At 33.5% G+C, this 19976-nt stretch overlaps 1 protein-coding gene and 1 non-coding gene across 2 annotated transcripts; one reads left to right on the plus strand and one right to left on the minus strand.

Moving 5' to 3' along the window:
* Positions 1-19094: 19094 nt before the first annotated feature.
* LOC107907915 (uncharacterized) lies at positions 19095-19514 on the plus strand. Its single transcript, XM_016835219.1, has one exon. It carries the CDS (start codon positions 19095-19097, stop codon positions 19512-19514), a length of 420 nt encoding a protein of 139 aa, XP_016690708.1.
* A 39-nt stretch (positions 19515-19553) lies between these two features.
* LOC121214939 (small nucleolar RNA R71) lies at positions 19554-19660 on the minus strand. The gene has a single exon (XR_005910676.1). It is a non-coding gene; the product is annotated as a small nucleolar RNA R71 (small nucleolar RNA).
* Between the last annotated feature and the right edge of the window lie 316 nt (positions 19661-19976).

Below are 19976 nucleotides of genomic sequence, written 5' to 3' on the forward strand. Positions count from 1 at the left end.
CGGTTGAAATTACCCATGTAATACACAGACGCTGGGTTTGATTGGTATTCATCAAAAACATGATCTTCCCCACAATAAACACATGATAGCTCGGCTATTTTCATCTCCTAAACTACAATTGGCCTCTTTAGTGTTTTCATCATATTAGCTAAAGATGATACCTGAGTTGTTAATGAAGTGACTACATCAAGCTCCATTGTGCCAGCAACTCTTCTGCCAGTCCCCACTCTCATAGTAGGGTATTGACAATCATTTTTGGCAATCCATTACAAAATCTTATACACTTCACTATATGATTTATCCAACAAAGTACCATTAGCAGACACATCAACTACCATCATTGTATGTGCATTTAATCCATTGTAAAACATTTCCATTAGTGTCCAGTGTTGGAAACCATGCATTGGACATTTCCTAAGTAATTCCTTAAATCTCTGCCAAGCTTCATACAACGTCTCATCCTTTAATTACCGAAAATGTGTGATATCATTCCTTAACTTGGCATTCATATTTGGAGGATGATACTGTAGCAAAAACCTTTGACAAAGATCATTCCAAGATGCCACCATCCCCAACAGCAAAGCGTTCAACCATGCTTTTCCACGATCTCTTAATGAATATGGAAACAGTTTAAGTAGCAGGACGTCTTTAGGAACACCCTGTTGCTTGAATGAGTCACAAACTTCCAAGAAAAGTCTTAAGTGTAGTCGTGGATCTTCGGTAGGTAATCCACTAAACTGTTCTACCGTTTCCAACATCTGAAACATTATCGGTTTCAACTCAAGCCGCTGAGCTTGAATGTGTGGCCTGACTATTTCTAGATTCAAATCATCGAAAATTGGCATAACATGCTCTCGAATGGGTCTTTCTCTATCATCCATCACACGAGGGATAAACAAATCAACATCCCGACCATTCGGATGTAGTGGATCTTCCCTACTTGGATCATTTCCAATCCTAGCCATATTTTACAATTCGCGTCTCCTTCTTCTCAAATTTCTCTCGATCTCTAGGTCAAAAGGATACTCTTTGTTAGCAAGAATTCCTCTACTCATGCACTAATAGCAAACCTGTAGAAATTAAAAACAACAAATTTAAATAAAACTACTGAAATTATATAAGAAAATAACAAAACCAAATTTCACCAAATTGTCGTTACCCGACAACGACACAAAAAACTTGTCACATGTGAATATAAAATACGAATGTGCAAGTGTGCACATCGAATCAAGTAATAAAGTAGTAAGTAAGATCGTCTCCTCAGAGATCAGATACGATTGATTCAGTTAAGCTATTACTATAAACTATATGAATCAGGATGTGGCAAAACAGAATAGCAATTTGTAGAGGAATAATCATGTATGCAATATTAAAATCAAATAACTAACTGAAAATGTTGTGGCAAAGATACGAAGACAAAGTTGAAAGGATCTACACTGTTGAATGGAAGGTTGGGATTACTAAGATTCTTTCCTCATAACACAATAATGCCATGGCAAAATCTTAGCCAATCTATTATTCAAATTAAATCTAAGGTAGTTTACTTCTTTCGAGATTCAGACTTCAAGCTACCCTACCTAAGGCTTTGAATGTCTGCAAGCCTTAAGAAGGATACCCAACATTGTTTCTTCCTTTCTCTGTACAAAGCCCAAGGTTGAATGCTTCTCCTTCTTCTTTGTGTTGCTGCTCTGTTCCTTAGTTGCTACCCTCTTTCCTTGGGTCTCTAGATCTCCCATGAGAAATTGTGTTAGAGGAAAAACCGCCTCCCTCTCTTTCTCTTCCTTCTTTTTATAGGGTAGGTTCTTCTCTCAGCACACACTCTTTTCTCCCTCTTTTTCAAGTGGATATTTATGGTACAAGTACAACTGGCTGAGAATGGCACGGATTGACAGCTGAATCAGCATCTTCCTAGAATTTTCATGGCATTTGTGCTGGAAACCTATTTAACCTTTTTTCATGAAAAAATTTCACTCATTCACTTCTTTTCCTCCTTTTTACACCTGTTATAAACAACACACAATTCATTTTCTCCCACAAGTAAAAGTAACATATAAGGACATTGAAAGCACAATCCAAGCTTCATAATGCAATGTTATAAAAATACTAAAATAGTTTCCTAAAATGCAACTAAATTTACTCAAGTACGAACAATTAACCAAGTCTTAAAGCCTGAAATATAACTCTTTTCAAGAGTTATCAATAAGGTGTTGTTCACGCTTGCCAGTATTTAGCAACGAGCTATCTCATCAGACTCCTCCCAGCATTTTCTAGCCTCAGCTTGAGTAGTCGGTAGCACTTACTGTCAAGAACTGTGTTAAGTTTCTCACAAATCAGGACAATTATCATGTTCCTTTTCCATTCTTTATAGTTACTTCCGTTCAATTTTTTTCAGTGAGTATGTTCAATAAGGGAGTTGGTGTCATTTTCAAACTAAAAATAAAACATTCATATTGAACTATCTAAGGATAAACTCTCCTCTCGGTCTCGTTTATCTAGGTTTTCCACTCGAGGCGCCAATTCTAGCGTATTAAGCATTTCGATATAATCGAACAACCAATTAATCAAGAATAGACATTATATTAAGCTAACAATCAACCAACCATCTAATAATTTAGCACATGATAAAGCTTAGCATCCAAACAGACATTTCATCAAACAGTTAATAAGCATAATATAGAGATAAGGATAAAAAAATGCTCATTTAGATGTGGAACCAATGGGACCTAAAAGCTTCATCCATCTTCATTTACAAAGTCTTTTATAATAAAGAAGAAATAAAGCTTCAAAAATAAAATCTACTCTAAAAAGAAAAAAGAAAACCTAAACTAAAAATGAAAAGTAAAAGAAAACCTAACCCTAAAACTATGGGAAAATAAAGGAAACTATCAGCCACCAAAAATCTGAGAACAAAGGCTTACAAAGTAGTATTTATAGCCTACTAACATTTATCCTAATATTGATAATTTTTCCCTTAAGTAAAAAGAAGACATAAGCTTGTTTGGACACAAAATTGTCTCTGCAGATTTTCACTCGTCAAGCTTGGGTATCGCGATACCCACAACAATGTTAAGATTGGGAGTCTTGGGGATCTCGGTATCACGATACCACTATAAATGGCCTCTATTCTCCTTATTTCAACATTGTCAAGGGTATCAAGACTTTCATGCTTCAATATCACGATACCCCCTTTCTAGGTGATGTTTTCTTCACATTCTGGCCACCTTCAACTCCCTACAACACTCAATCAACTTGTTAGGTTCCCCGTGACACGATTGACCAATTTGGGTCTCAAAAATGGCTTTAAACTAATAAAAAATTGTTAACAACAAAATTAAAAATCGAAAAAAACATATAAAAGACACTTAAATTGCTTGAGAATAAGCTCTTTAAGTGTAATGGAGAGCCTAACTTTACGTATAAATTTGTGGCAGATCAAACTCCCCCACACTTCACTATTTTCTTGTTCTCAAGTAGACACACAAAATATGCAAAAAGACGAATCTTAGACTAAATCAAAAAATTAGTTCACATAGTGGTAAAACATCGAACTTGTACGAGAACTACCTCACATGCAACTTAAGAGTGATATCTAGTTAACTCGGGTATTCTTAATGCAAACACAATTAGTTCAATAAGTTAAAGTGCTAATAAATATAAAGAAAATTAAAACAAATGCATGTACAAGTGTTATCCATCAAAATGAATTACATGAATAGTTCATAGATATAAAAAATTAATTGGTCATGTTCATCCGAACAAATGCAAGCAATTCAAGAATAGGATGGTTCACATAGTTCAATGTTTTGAGCAACAACAGTTTCATCTGAGGCTTAGGATGGTTCACAGTTGAAACAACAAATAGCTCAAAACAGTTTTAAGCACTAGAAATGGTTAAGCACATGACATTGTTTCCCATTTGCCCCCAATTTATTCATAAGCTCACCTCCTTATTTCTTCTTCTCTCACCTACCTTATTTCTCCAAAATTTTAGAAGATATTACGCAATATTGCCACATATAAAACTAGTAAGCATTAATACATTATGACTTGAAAGATTTTCTTTTCGAGCTCAATTTTTATTTAATTTAAGTATTTTTTTTACTTTTTGCACTCTTTCACTCACAATGATTTTAAGTCTCACACTGCTTTTATTCACTCAACATTTCAATTTTTTGTATTTTTATCTCTTTTGTTTTATAAATTGACTTAGTAAGGTCCTATATGTACTATATCATATAGTCTTTTCTTTTCCTTTTTATCACACAAGAAGCCATTCTAACATCTCTACCTAACCCTCAATGTTCATGTCCCGACGTCCATTACATAGTGCATTGTAGCATTTGAGATAGTGAAAGGTTGAGTTCTTGACTCATTTAGGCTTAAGGCTTTAATATTAAGGCTCAACAAGAAAAGGATACTTTAGGCTCAAAGTGTGGGAACTAATGATATATAGTAAAAGGTAAGGTTTTTAGGCTCTAGGCTAAGTAAACAATGCCTAAGGTCTTTCCCAAAATATCCACAAAACACAAATTCTATCATGCATAAATCTATTCAAATGAATAATTAACAATTTCATTTATTTATCTACAAGGCTCTACACATTTAATTCATCCTATGCCACACCTTACAGATTTTTATTAAAGGTTATTACCTCTAATCTATTATACAAATTAACTAATCGAACTAATTAGTCTACAATTCAGAACATCGAATTCTCTAGTATTAGTCAAAAATTACATGCTTGGCAATTCAACATACTTATTTGATATTTACAATCTATGGCCTATTGCCCAATTATTGTCTAAGCACCATGCAAACACCCAAAACAAAGAAAATAAACAAAGAATATTTTTGAAATTTTTGAAAAAGTGCATAGAAACAAAAAAAATAAACATATAAAAAAAATAGACAAGCAAACAAAACACATAAATTAAAATTTCTACACACACCCCCCACACTTAAGTTACAAATCGTCCCCAATGTGTCCCAATTAAAGATAAAGTATAAGGAAACTCTCTTGGTTTAAGGTTATGTGAAGCAAAATGGTGGAGTCGTCCTTAAACTTCGTTGAAGCTCTCAATGTTGTGTAGCTCTTGATGGGTAGACCTACATAGAAAAACAAAGCAGACACCACAAAAACAAAATATACAAAAAAAAATAAAAACAACATAAAAACTAGCAAAAAGAAAACTTATCGAATTTTGGGCGACCCGTATCCCCTCCATAGAAGAACTTCCAAAAGGTCCTCGACACTTTGAATCATTATTTGTTCTTCATGAATAAAATAAGGACCCTCTTGGCATTTGAGCCCATTGTTGTTGTCTTATTTTTTACCTTCTAGACACCACTTCCTTCCAAATCCTAACCAACTCCAAAATTCATTTCGAGGTACTATAGCCTTGGGTATCACAAACTAAATGTCGCCATAAGTCGTACATACCTAGACTTCAATTCTCGTTTTGAACTGAAAACAGGTATGTTTGTTAAGTTAGTCAGTTGGCTCATCTTCAATAATAGTTGGAAAGTGTGTCAACTCTTCCATACTTTCACTTGATTCTGGTTTAAGTTTATCCTCTACATCTAACACAACTCCTACTCCTACTTCTAATCCTATTCCTATGTCAATCGGAATGGAGACACCATTTTCGATTTTCACAACCTCATCACGGCCTGCAAGTCCGAAATCTTGTTGAAAACCTATGTTCAATTCATCATGCTTAATAACGGTGGAGTGGCCCTCATTCTCGATCTCGAGAACATCATGCTCAACTTCTTTCATCGAAGTGTTCATTGCGGTTCTGCATTGGATGGCTTCCAATTTTTCTTCCACCATCTTGGACATAGAGGACACATCATCTTGTAATGAAGACATGCTCTCCTCTAACATTCCACTTGTGTAGTAAGGGATGGATCTTATATGTACTCATCACTATCCATATCACTTTCCAGATAGTAAAATGAAGAATATGAATCTTGTGCCGGATAATTATCCAACCACCCTTGATTGTAACTACCCATCTCAGTTGCATATCTATACGAACCATAAGGGCGCTTGTATAAATACTCTTGCCATCTGTAATCGCCATCATAGCTCCAATGGTTCATTGAATCTCTATTCATTGAACTCAATTGATCTCCATCACAATTGTATTGGTATCGTGGCCACCTATATCCATTGTTATTAATCATGATTAAGCTAAATCTTCAACAATATAAATTACAATAAAATCACAAGAATAAAACACTATACAATGAAGTAAAAAATACTATCTAATTTCCTTGTCTTTCGACTAATATTGCTATTTTAAAATAACTAACTTAAGAACACATTTACACCATCGCAATCCCCGACAACTTTGCCAACAACATTACCCACAGGCACTAGTGCGTAGAAAAATAAATGATTTTATAAAACAAGTTAAAGAGAGGGTTTTAACTGCAAGCAGACAATGTCAATTGTAATATTTATAGTTTCGATGGAACACAAAGTATTCCAAGGGGTTGAACCCAAAGGATTGCCAAATGGATAAATGTGTTTATCAAGTTAATTACAAGTTAAGCAAATACTAATCTAATCAAGCCGAAAATTATTAGTGCAAATCCAAATAAAATGGTTTACAAAATAAAATTAAACTATTAATTAAACTAACTAAACTAAAATTTCTTCCTATTATTTTAGGTAATGTAAATGATTAAAAGATGGTTGATTGATTAGTTGAGTGTTAATTAAACTAATGAACCTATACCAATTATCTTGGTTGCCACTCTTAGTTAAGAATCTCCTCTCGGTCTCATCCTAGACTAAAATATACCACTTAAGATTACCTCTCGGTCTCACCTAGGCATATAGATTACCTCTCAGTCTCACTACTCAGTACAATCATATCAAACTATTTAAGGATAAAATCTCCTATCAGTCTTGTTTATCTAGGTTTTCCGCTAGAGGCATCAATTCTAGCGTATTAAGCATTTTGATATAATCGAACAACCAATTAATCAGGAATAGACATTAACTTAAACTAACAATCAACCAACCATGTAACAATTTAGCACATGATAAAGCTTAATATCCAAATAAACATTTCATCGAAAAGTTAATAAGCATAATATAGAGATAAGGATAAAAAATGCCCATTTAGATGTGGAACCAATGGAACCAAAAAGCTTAATCCATCTTCATTTACAAAGTCTTTTACAAGAAAGAAGAAATAAAACTAAAAGAAAAAAATATACTCTAAAAAGAAAAGAGAAAACCTAAACTAAAAATGAAAAGAAAAAGAAAAGAAAATCTAACCCTAAAACTATAGAAAACTAAAGGAAACTATCAACCACAAAAAAATTTGGGAACAAAGGCTTATAAAGTTGTATTTATAGCCTACTAACATTTAACCTAACATTGACCATTTTGCCCTTAACTAAAAGGAAGACATAAGCTTGTTTGAACACAAAATTACCGTTGCGGTTTTTTCACTCGACAGGCTTGGGTATCGCGATACCCACAATAGTCTTAAGATTGGGAGTCTTGAGGGTCTTGGTATTGTGATACCCATGGTCTGGTATCGCGATACCACTATAAATTACCTCTATTCTCCTTATTTCAGCACTATGAAGGGTATTGATCTGTTGTAATTTGGTGTAGCAAATTAAACTAATTTTTGCACTTTAGAAGCTTGAAGACAAGTATTTTTATTAAGTTTTAATTATGTTTTATTAAGTTCTATTTAAGTTAATAAAATCTGCAAATTGAGTCTTTTATTAACCTTAGGGGCCGAATGAGGCCTAACGGTGAGCTAATGAACTTTATAAGTGTGTAGGAGACCATGAGAAGGTGTACTGAATCAATATTGGTCACTATGTCGCAATAAGGAAAGGTCAATGTCGCAACATAGGGAGCAAAATGAAGAAATCACGAAATTTCCTTCTATGTCATGACACACTCTAAGGGTGTCACAACATACCCCTGAAGATATCCCAAGAAGAGTATACTAACCCCTATGTCATGACAAAGGTCTTAGTGTGTCGCGACATTGACTATGGATGGAATTTAACACGAGCCAAGAGGTGTTTTGGTCTACACAATCAATATTAAAGCTTGGGAACGTCAGCTAACCTAAAGTTAAGGACGATGGCCACCTGAAATCTATAAATAGGCTCATCTTTCTTATTATGTTTTAAGTTTATTTTAAGTTTGTTCTTTATTTGGTTTCAAGAGATCGGATTTGTGGAGATAGTCAAACTCTACAAATTCGTTTTCATTTTTAATACAAATCAGGCATTTTCTTAAATTCTAAACTTCTATTCATTTATCATGTTCGTTATTTACATCAATTTCGTATTGTTTATGAAAGCCATAAGGAACTAATCCTTTTATGGGGGATTAGTGAGTAGTATGATCTATTAACCTTTTTGTACGGTTACTCAATGAATCAGCTATTTGGGAAAGGAAGATCTTAAAACCCTAGGCCTGACAACCCTTGAAATTCAACAAGGTGGGAATTAACCCAAAATTGGTATGGCCTATCCGTGAACACTTTAACCCTAAGTCAGTTTGGACTGTGAGGTCGAAAGATAAGTTGTCCTTGCCGACTCGTTATTTGAGTGGAAGATCAAAAGATCTTGTTGGGATAACGACTAGTTGATTGACGAGAAACCCAAAGCGACAGTTGATGGGAATTACCAAAGCGAGTTACTCACCCATAGTCAGATTTGATTTATTCTATTCTTCAATCTCTTGAATCTTATCTCCCTATGTGATTTTATTCTTAATAAAAATATTAAAAAATCATTTTATTTTTACTTTCGTATTATAATTGTTTAAAGTACTAATTAGATCTTTTAGTGTTCAGGTTAAAATTGATCTAACACTTACCTCCCTTGGGTACAATCCTCGGAGTACTCACCTACTCCGTTGTAACTATATTACAACTGGACCCATTGTAACTAGGCTATGAGCGTTAGTATGTCCGAAGGCTGTCAGGTATTATGACTTTCATGCTTTGATATCGCAATACCCCTTTACTAGGTGATGTTTTCTTCACATTCGGGCCATCGTTGACTCCCTACAATACTCAATCAACTTGTTAGGTTCCCCATGACACGATTTGCCAATTTGGGTCTCAAAATGGCTTAAATCTGATAAAAAATATTAACAACAAAACTAAAAATTGAAATATATATATATATAAAAGACAATTAAATTGCTTGAGAATAAGCTCCTTAAGTGTAATGGAAAGCCTAATTTTACGTATCAATTTGCAGCAGATCAATGACCTTTTCCCACTCAATATTTTAAAAAGCATGCAAGGTTTTTCATGTTCGGTTTCTGTCATGAATGATCAATATATTAATGACAAGTACATATGGTATTCTCTCTTAATCTATGTGGCTTACTTTTCTCATATGTGCATAAACATACATTTGCATTCATATAGTTATCTTCATACTTATTTATAAAATTAAAAACATAAAATTAAATAAAATCTGACTAGCCAAAGTTTCCACGATTCCATCCTAGAAAAATAAAAAATTGAAAAATTTACAAAATTCACCCCAAAGCATACTTTGGATCTTCAATATTGCCACCACGGACTTCTACTACGATATCGATTTACGTTTCTTTCATTTTCTTTTTTCGTTGCCATTTTTATATCACCATCGTCAGACCGTCATTAGGCCATCATAGTCGGACCATCTTTGGGCCACCGTCAACCACCATAGGATATTGTCAGTCACTTCCCGATTCGGCTGGGACAGGTATACATCGTCTTGATCAATTTGAATATGTCTCAATTTTTTAATTTTCGCTGGGAAAAATTAGGTTACAGAATTCCTATGTCTGTTTTCGGCTTACATATTTTATTCTAAATAAATAATAAAATAAAACCCTGCGTGGAGGTGATAGTCCATGATCTAAAATATACATGTCCGAGATAATAATAATAAATTACATTTACATTTCTAGGAATCACAACTTTGACAAAATTAATTTTTCATCCATAATAATAATAAAAATATCATACATTCATTCACATACATTCCTCTAAACATGAATACAATTACGAGAATCTCACATCTTATCAAATATAATCATACATAAAGAAGAGAGAATTTTAGTCTCAGTTTACACTATAAGCATAGCACAGTCATAGCTCTAATACCAATTTTTGGAAAATTTTTGGTTCGAAAACAGTTTTCTTACACAGCAAAAAATAAAATTTTTAAAAATCGATCTTGTTTATGATATTTATAGCAATAAAACCTAGACCAAAATTGTACTTGTGTTTTCGGATAGACGGATCCTTTTCATTCCCAGCTTTCAACCAAATGATCTTTTTCGTTATTCTCGTACCACAAACTGCTTTGAGTATGGGCTCAAAAAGAAAGAACCAAACACAGAAAAAAGAATAATTTTCTTTTCTTTTGGAGTAAAAATGAAAGTTCTCTCTTCAAAATAGAAACCGAGAGAATCGTTATTCCGAAAAATATATTTAGTTCTTAAAGAATAAAAGTCTCTCTATTTTTGAGCAAAATAATGATATCTAAAAGTTGTCTTAATAGCCCTACCGATGTAATCTATTTATAGGGAGAGAAGGTAGAACCGTTGCTGAATTAGAGAAATTTATTTCAACTAGAAAAATGAAATCCCGGTTCTATTATAATGTAGGGGATAGCAACCCCAGTTAAATATACTAGAGTTTGTTGTCCCCCCTTATTACATTACAGGTTTTTGGTCATCTTCCATATCGATTCAAATTACAGGTACTTCTCGGGCTTATAACTCAATACTTTATAATTTGAACCAGCCCAATAGTTTGTTTTTCTATTTCCCAAAAATAAACTTCAACATATTTCCAATTAAATAATTTTCTCAACCCAATTCTCATTTCGTTAAAATCATGACGACTTTACCGTAAAAGAATCTATGAGAAAATATATTTAATATTTCTACATTCAACGGTTCACTATGACCAAATGATTTGTTCCCATATTCTAACTTCATTTAATTTGAAAAAAATAAATTCATTTTCCAGGTCATTTTCATTTTTCATTTCCATTTTCATTTTGGAGAGAACCACATTCATTTCCAAATGATTTCATTTCTCCATTTAACCATTTCTATTCATTTGTCCTCATTTGATTCAACATGCAATTCATTTCTACTTTCAACGAGCGATCTGTCGTAATTCGGTGTAGCAGATTAGACTAGTTTTCGCATTTGAAAAGCTTGAATACAAGCACTTTTGTTATGTTTTAGTCAAGTTATCATAATTTCATTTACATTCAATAAAAAGTGTAATTTGAGTCTTTTATTTACTTTAGGGGCCGAACGAGGCCTAAGGGTGAGCTAATATACTTTGTGAATGTGCAAGAGACCATTAAAAGGTGTGCTGACTCGATACTGGTCGTTGTGTTGCAACACGGAGAGTTTGATGTCGCAACATAGAGAGCGAAATAGAAGAATTCCAAGACTGCCTTCGGTGTCATGATACCGCCTGAGGATGTCGCGACATACCCCTGAAGATACCCTGAATATAAGCTTACTACCCTCAATTTTGCAACACATGCACTAGGCTGTTGCGACATCAGTCCTATACGGGAAGCACTTACGAGCCAAGGGCATTTTGGTATAAATAGGCCTAGGGTTGAGAACGACAGCAACCCTAAATCTATAAATAGGTTCATTTAACACTTATTATGAACAACTTTTCATATTATTAGTTTCCTTTGTAAAATTTAGTTTTCAGTTTATTTTTCTTTCTCTTAGGTTTTAAACTTCATTTTAGTTCTTTTCATCTGTGTTCTTCGAAGAGCTTGATTTGTAAACGAAATCAAACATTTAAGGATTTCAGCACTTCATATATCAAATACAAATAGGATTCTCTAAAATCTACTATTGTTTTATTCTTTATGCATATATTCAATATCAAGTTTATGATGTTTATTGATTCCATGAGGAACTAATCCTTCTATAGGGGATTAACGAGTAGATGTATGATCTATTAACTATTTTATATGATTACTTAATGGATCAGCTGTTTGGGAAAGGAAGAACCTAAACCCTAGGCTTGACAACCTTAAAAAGTCATTAAGGTAGGAATTAACCCAAAATTGGTATGGCATATCCGTAAACACCTTTACCCTAAGCCGGTCTGGATTGTGAGGTTAGAAGATAAGTAGTTCTTGACAACTCATTATTTTAGTGGAGGATCAGAAGATCCTACTGGGATAATGACTAGTTATTTAATGAGGAACCCGAAGCGACAGTTGATGGGGATTACCGAAACGAGCTAATCATCCATACTCTGATTTGATTAAATATACTTTTGAATCTCTTGTTATTTATTTCTTTATTATTATTCTACTTTTATAAAAATCCAAAAAATCCATTTTATTTATGTTTCTGTACTATAATTAATTTAAAATACTAATTAGATCTATTAGCATTTAGGTTAGAATTAATTTAGTACTCGCCTCCCTTGGGTACAATCCTCGGAGTACTCACCTGCTTCGTTGTAACTATATTACAACCTGACTCGTATATTTGTGGACACTGCCTCAAATTCTATATATTTTTTAGCAGTATTCACACTCTGGATGTTAGTGCATCCGGAGGCAGTCAACGAGCTAGCAGAGGGACCGATTGGAAGTATGCAATTAAGACTCAAATGATTTATAATTAAGTTCCAGCTTTTTGTCTATAAATTATAAACCCATTTAGTCACGAAGTTATTCCACTATAGTATTGTGATTGAGCTCTCCCCCAATGGCGTACCATTTCGAAAGCAACTCGATCAATGATCATCAAATGAATTTATCATAAGTGTTTTAGCCTCATAGGATACCCTTAATCTCTTTAGGATAGTATAAGTTCTCCCAATATGATCATATTTTATCTCATGGTAACCATTACATCTTCCTTCATGAAAAGTCGATCACTATCAAATAGTGATCAAGTCATCCATCACAAAGGCAAATGACCCGTGGCCACGTTTACTTTTCATCAACCATCTAATTCCAATAAGAGGATATCATTTACCCATGTCTCGTACTATGAATTCCACTATTTTGAATAACGCTACATACTATAGAATTCGTACACCCAATACGCCAGCTTTCGATTCCTTATCCATTCGAACTTAGTCTTTTACTTACATCAAAGTGTATGAGTCACACAAACATAGTCCATCATCCACTCAGAATTTAGGTATGTCATGCTATGAACCTCACAAGTGAATAAATCCATAAATAGATTCAGGATCTATTCTTCTTGGGTCCATCTTGATATATTGTCAGTCTAGTCAATCATATCTATGTCTCTATCTTTTAAGAGTCATTCGCTCCGATGCCTAAGACAAAGCATCTCCCCAATTGGACTTGATAGACGACATATTATTCTTTTAATCGATTTGCTCATTTCCAATTAAACTAAGGAAATTTTTAGTTTACTAATATAAGCTATTTTTTTTTGTATTACGATCCGACCACGTAATACCTCTTAGTATTAGTTTAAACATTAGACAACCAAAAAAAAAACATTTGCTTCCATTTTTCTTTACGTGCAAAAAACATAAAAGGAAAATTATAAAAATTATATTAATGTAATTAATGATTTTTTTATTAATCAATCTGTTAAAAAATTACAAGTTTACAAACAAATATACTACATTCAGGGCACCAGATCCAACAGCTTTGATCAGAGAAAGTGATATCTTGTATTCAGGTCCACCGTCTGGGTTGGAAATGAGGTGCCACATTCCTCAATTGGCTTAACCATGTTTGTATTATGATTTAGTGCTTAATTGGACCTTAATATGGTTTTAAAATTATTTGAGAATTATTGCTATCACATTATGATGTTTGGGGGATGACTTGAAGTGTTTTAGAACCAATTTCAAGGTTCTCTGTGTCAAGTCTCGAGACTAGGCCTCTCTAATATCGAGATTAGCATGTTAGTAGCCAAAAATATATAGTAAACCACCTACTCTTGAGACTTAGGATCTAAGCCTTAAGACTTATGGTCTAAGTTTTGAGACTTACTCCATTGCACTTATGCAACATGAATTTTTGGTCGTTTTAATCCTGGAGACCGCTTTTATGTATTAGGCATGTCTAAACACCTTGAAAACAATTCAAAATGATTTTTTTTTTAATTTGTATCTAAAGCCTTTTAAATATTGAAAATCATTTTAAAGAATTGTACAAAATTATCAAATTGGTGTTTTACTAAAACGAAATTTGAAAAAGGGGTGTTACAATGAGTCAAGCTTGCATTATGGTGGAACAAATAAGGGAAATTTTTGATATCAAGGATAGGGAAAATAGTGTACGATACTCAAATTAACACAATGTCACTTATAAACTCCTAACATAGTCTTTATAGTGTGTATATTTCCTTGGGGGAAAATGAATTGTGGGATATGGGGTTGTTGTTATCATTAAAGAAAACAATGAAACAATCATGGCACAAGCAAGCTTTTCAACTATGCACCTTGACAATTTGTATTCCAAGTTCCAAGTCTTGAGAGAGGCACTTCTAGTTGCAAGGATGAAGAACATGACTTGGAATTTTCTTCTTAACAGTAGTATACACCAGTCCAAGAGTTTCAGTTAGGAAATTTCTTTGGAGGAAGCTTGCTCACTTTGCACCCTCATCGAATGCTCCTTAGTTCTTGGGATGAAACTTCAATTCTATTGTTGCTCAAGATAAGCGAAAGAGAGGAGTAGAGAGGAGGTGTGGAGTTAGTGGCTTGTTTAGAAGCTTTATTTTTTATATGGGTCTACATGATATCGATTATATAGGACCATCATTTACTTGGGCTTGAGGATCACTTTAGTAGTGGTTTGACCGGTGAATTTTTAATGATAAATTATTCCTTATTTTCACTGAGTCACATGTTCAACACTTGGAAAGAATAGGATCGAATCATAGGCCAATGTTATTACAGCTACACCCTATATTGCAACTACTTGGGATAAGACCCTTTCGATTTCTTCTAGCTTATCAATGCCATCCGAACTTTGCTAACTTTCTTAAATCTAGTTGGAGGACTAATAGAGGTATTGTGGAAACTATTAAACATTTTATTAATGAGGTCTAGGAAAGGTATAAAAGTGTTTTTTTATAGGATTGGTAAATGAAAGGCACAACTTCTTAATCAAATAAGTGGTGTTGAAAGATTATTTGAAGATTATTCTTCTCATTTTCTCTTGAAACTTGATAATAAATTGAAATGTGAGATTGAAGAGGTCCTTACACAAGAGGAGAGCCTCTGGTTTCAAAAATTAAGAAGTGGATAGTAGAGGGTGATAAGAACACTAATTTTTTTTCATATAAGCACCCTTAACCAAATAAGGGTGAATTTTATTAAGGCACTCAAAGTTGGTGATGGTATTTGGTGCAATGATTAGAGGTATCTGCATGAAAAAGTCATTCAATATTATCAATAGTTGTTTGTAAAATATCTTGGTTGTATAAGTGGTTTTATTTTAATTGGTTGTGTCTATTGATTCAATGATGTTGGGCTTATGTATAAGTGGTTTTCTTTTAAGGTCAGTCAGTATTCTAAATGAGAAGTTGAAAAGAGCAGGTTTTGACATGATGCCTTTTAAAGCGTTAGTAGTTGTTGGTTTTCATGTGTATTTCTATCAACAAAATTAAGTATGTGTGGAAAGGAATTTTTATGAGTTTCTATGCGATATTATGAATGGAGATGAGCTAAAAGGGTGGTTGAATATAACACTCATTATGCTAATTCCTAAGGTTGAAGGGCCAACATCACTGCAACAATTTTGGCTAATTAGCTTATGTACCGTCTTATGTAAAATTATTATGAAAGTAAATTGTGAACAGGCTCAAGTCATTATTACTTTGGTGGATTTCTTCCAATCAGTTCAGCTTTGTTCCAGGAAGATGTATAACAAATAATATCATTATATCATTAAAGTTTACCTTGAAAAGGCGTATGATTTGTTGGACTGGGATTTTATTTGTGAAACTTTATCTGATATTGGAATTCCTCCTCATCTAAGCAATGTCATTATGCACTGTATAAGTCTGACTTCTATGCAGATATCATGGAATGGTAGCTTGACTGAGGAGTTTAGATCGAAGAGAGACATTTTTCAAGGAAACCCGTTGTCACCTTATTTTTGTATTATGTATGAAGAGGCTTCTTAATCTAATATCCCATGCAATTAAACAAGTGAGATTAGTTAAAGACGGGCCACCAATATCCTATTTATTTTTCGCAAATGATCTTATTCTTTTTGTATAATCATCTAAGGATCAAATGAGGGTGATCAAGGAGGCATAAAACTTGTTTTTTCATTCCTCTCGACATAAGGTCGGTTCTCAAAAAACTAACATCTACTTTTTTTAATAATGTTGCAATTTTTATTCAAGATGCTATTAGTGAATAGCTAGGTTATATTGTGATCAAGGATTTAGGGAAGTACTTGGAGTTCCTTTTTCACATTAAAAAGTTATTAAGGCTAAATTCTAGTATTTGATTGGTAACATGCGCCATAAACTATCTGGTTAGAAGGCAAGGAACCCATCTCTTATCGGCAGAAATACGTTGGCCAAAGTTGTGTTAGTGGCTATTCCTATTTATGTGATGCAAGTGATGGTGGTTCCTAAAGGCATTTGCTTAGAGATGGAAAAATGATTCCAAATTTTATATGGGGGTGCTAAGTGTAAACTCCAAATTATATAGGGTTTTTCCATGTATTTTTACCACCTTTTTACTTAATAATTATGTTTATCTTGAGTAATTGTTATTAAAATAAGTGAATTTTACTTAACTAGTAATATTGGGCACGAATTTATAAAGTATGTGAGATTATTATTAATTACATGATTTTTGTATATATTTTATATTCTTTCATGTTAATTAATATGTGATTTTTCACTACGTAGGAGGAACATTGAAGATATGATTAATGTGAATGGAAGATGGACATGCACAAGACCATGCAATTTGCGTCATGAGGTTGATAATTTGACCCAGTAAAAGATGTGCTAAAAAATGGACATGTCTGTTGCATTATTGGACTGAGAAATCGTCCAACAAGGGGGAATTAAAGCCTAGTTTTGACACAAGTAGATGCCTGCCCAAAAGCAAGCATTGGAGTATTTAATTAAAGGTCCTTATAGTTGGAAAATAATCATAAATCAGCCCAACAAATTTGTTGTTGAAACCGTCCACCCTAGGGCTATTAATACCCTTGGTTTGAATACAAAATGAGGAGACTAAGTCATCCCCATCTTCTTAAAATGTGGTCGGCCATGTGAGATAGAAAAAGAAGGAATTCAAATTCTATTTTTAGCAAACCCTACCCCTTACTTTCACCTATAAATACCATGCATCAATCCCTTAATCCTTCCCCTCCATACTTGATAACTCTTGAAAAGAGTTATATTTTGAGCCTCTAAACTTGATTAAATTCATGTACTTAAGTAGATATATTTGGATTTTTAGGTTATTTTTTAAAATATTACATAATAACACTTGGATTGTGCCTTGAATGTCATTTTATGTTATTTTTCCTGTTGGTTGAAAGAGAATTAGTTGTTGTATGCAGCAGGTGCAGAAAAGATGAAGAACAATGAGGAAGTGAATGAAGAAATTGAAATATTTCCAAGGGAAAATATTGGATGGATTGCCAACATAAATGCCGTGGCAATTCCAGGATAATGCTGATGAAGCACTCAGTCCTCGTCACTCTCAGCCAGTTGTCCGTGTACCAAATAAATCCACCTGAAAAAGAGGGAGAAAAGTGTATGTTTAAATGGGGGACATTCCCTATAAAAGAGGAAAGAGAAAAAAATGAGAGGAGGATTTTTTGGAGAGAGGAATTAGAGACGATTTTAGGGGTCAGTTTTTTCTCCAGAAAAATTTGGTGGAGAATTCCAGAGAAAGAAAGGGTAGCAGCTTAAGAGAGAAGAATATAGACGTGAAGAAGGGGGAGAGATAGCTATCCTAGATTCATATAAAATTTGAATATCAAAGAGAAGCTGGAGTGTGGCGAGAATTCCTACATTTCTGCCTTTATTTTCTTGATTTCTGTGATTTGAACTTATTTGAGAATGTTGATAAATGATTTTATTTTAATGTTAACTTTTCCAACCATGAACTAAATCTTTTCTAGGTTGGAGTTATTTGGGTGAATGTTTTATCATCTTTAATACCTGTGATTTGAGAATGTCTATGTCACTGTTTCGTTCAATTTATGCTTATTTTAAATGCATACATGCAAGCTCTAGACATAGTTGATTGTGTGTTGTGTTCTTAGATGTATTTTTAATTCTGAAGAGGTTAAATATATTGGATCTTGAATTGTTTGATGCAAGCAAATACTCGACAGAATATTCATAGCACTCTAGACATAGATTTTGCGAGTTGTATAAAGAAGAACATTCATTGGAGTTATTAATCTAGATTTCTGTAGACATACAGTAACTTAGATTTCTAGCTTCAGATCTAGCAATCGAAATAGGCAAGTTACAGTAGTGACTCTCTGAGCAGTGGATTAGACTATATTTTTCCATGGCATTATTTTGATATGAACATTTGACCTGAATAATTCCAGCCCTATTCATTCAACAACAGAAATACTCTTGCTTTGCTCTGTAATTTGCCACATCATTTTATTTTCCATATCAATTCTTTTTTTTATCATTTGATTTCACTAATTCATTATACAAACACCTTATTCAACTTGCGAGTATTTCCTGCTATTTAGTATAGTCAATAGGATTATAATAACTTACTAAATTTCTTACCAATTTTCGATCTCTATGGAACAATACTTACTTATCACTTTATTACTTGAATAATATGTACACTTGTACAATTGTATTAGTTATTTACACGCAACAAGTTTTAGGCATCATTGTCGAGAATCGGCAACGTTGTTGAAAAGTTGATTTGTTATTATTCCTGTTATTTTTGTTAAAGCAGTTAATTAGTATTTTATTTTATTTTTCAGGTTTGTATTAGTGCATGAGAAGAAGTATTCAAGAGGATACAAAACATTGTTTTGATCTTGAAATTGAAAAGACATTAAGGCGAAGAAGAAAATAGTTAAGAGAAATGGAGAGAATTAGAAATGATCAAATCATAGAAGATCTAGTACTTCAGAATAAAAGGAATGCTGATATTTCTCGAATCATAGATGACAGAGGCAGACCCATCAGAGAACATGTAGTGCCTATTTTGGATGATCTAAATCTAGGAATTGTTAGGCCACATATTCAAGCTCAACTCTTTGAATTAAAACCAGTAATATTTCAGATGCTGCAAACGATAGGGCAGTTTAGTGGTTTACCTACTGAAGATCCACGATTGCACTTGAGACTTTTTCTTGAAGTTTATGACTCATTCAAGCAACAGGATGTCCCTGAAGATACCCTTAGATTAAAATTGTTCCCTTATTCATTGCGAGATCGTGCTAGATCATGGTTGAATGTATTACCATCAGGTACGATGGCATCTTGGAATGAACTGTGTTAGAGATTTCTGCTTAGTCACAATCCTCCCAACATGAATGCCAAGCTTAGGAATGACATTACATCGTTTAGGCAACTAGAAGATGAAACATTATATGAAGCATGTGAGCGTTTCAAGGAACTAATTAGAAAATTCCTAATGCATGGTTTTCAGCATTGGACACAGAAGGAAATGTTCTACAATACATTAAATGATCATACGTGAATGGTGGTGGATGCATTTTCTAATGGGACATTGCTTGACAAATCTTACAATGAAGCATACAAAATTCTGGAAAGAATAGCAAACAATGATTATCAGTACCCCACCACCAGAGTTGGTACTGGTAGAAGAGTTGCTGGAGTAGTGGGACTTGATGCGATTGTATCCTTAATAGCACATGTATCATCTTTAAAAAATATGATTAAAACTCTAAAGACAATTTGCAATTCAAGAGATGTAGGTTGCAGAACTAACATGCGTATA

This window comes from Gossypium hirsutum, chromosome D02, assembly GCF_007990345.1.
Source record: "Gossypium hirsutum isolate 1008001.06 chromosome D02, Gossypium_hirsutum_v2.1, whole genome shotgun sequence".
NCBI lineage: Eukaryota > Viridiplantae > Streptophyta > Magnoliopsida > Malvales > Malvaceae > Gossypium > Gossypium hirsutum.

Bases quoted from the DNA above. Each gene is read 5' to 3' on its own strand.
- LOC107907915 (XM_016835219.1), top strand. From the start codon at position 19,095: ATGGAGAGAATTAGAAATGATCAAATCATAGAAGATCTAGTACTTCAG.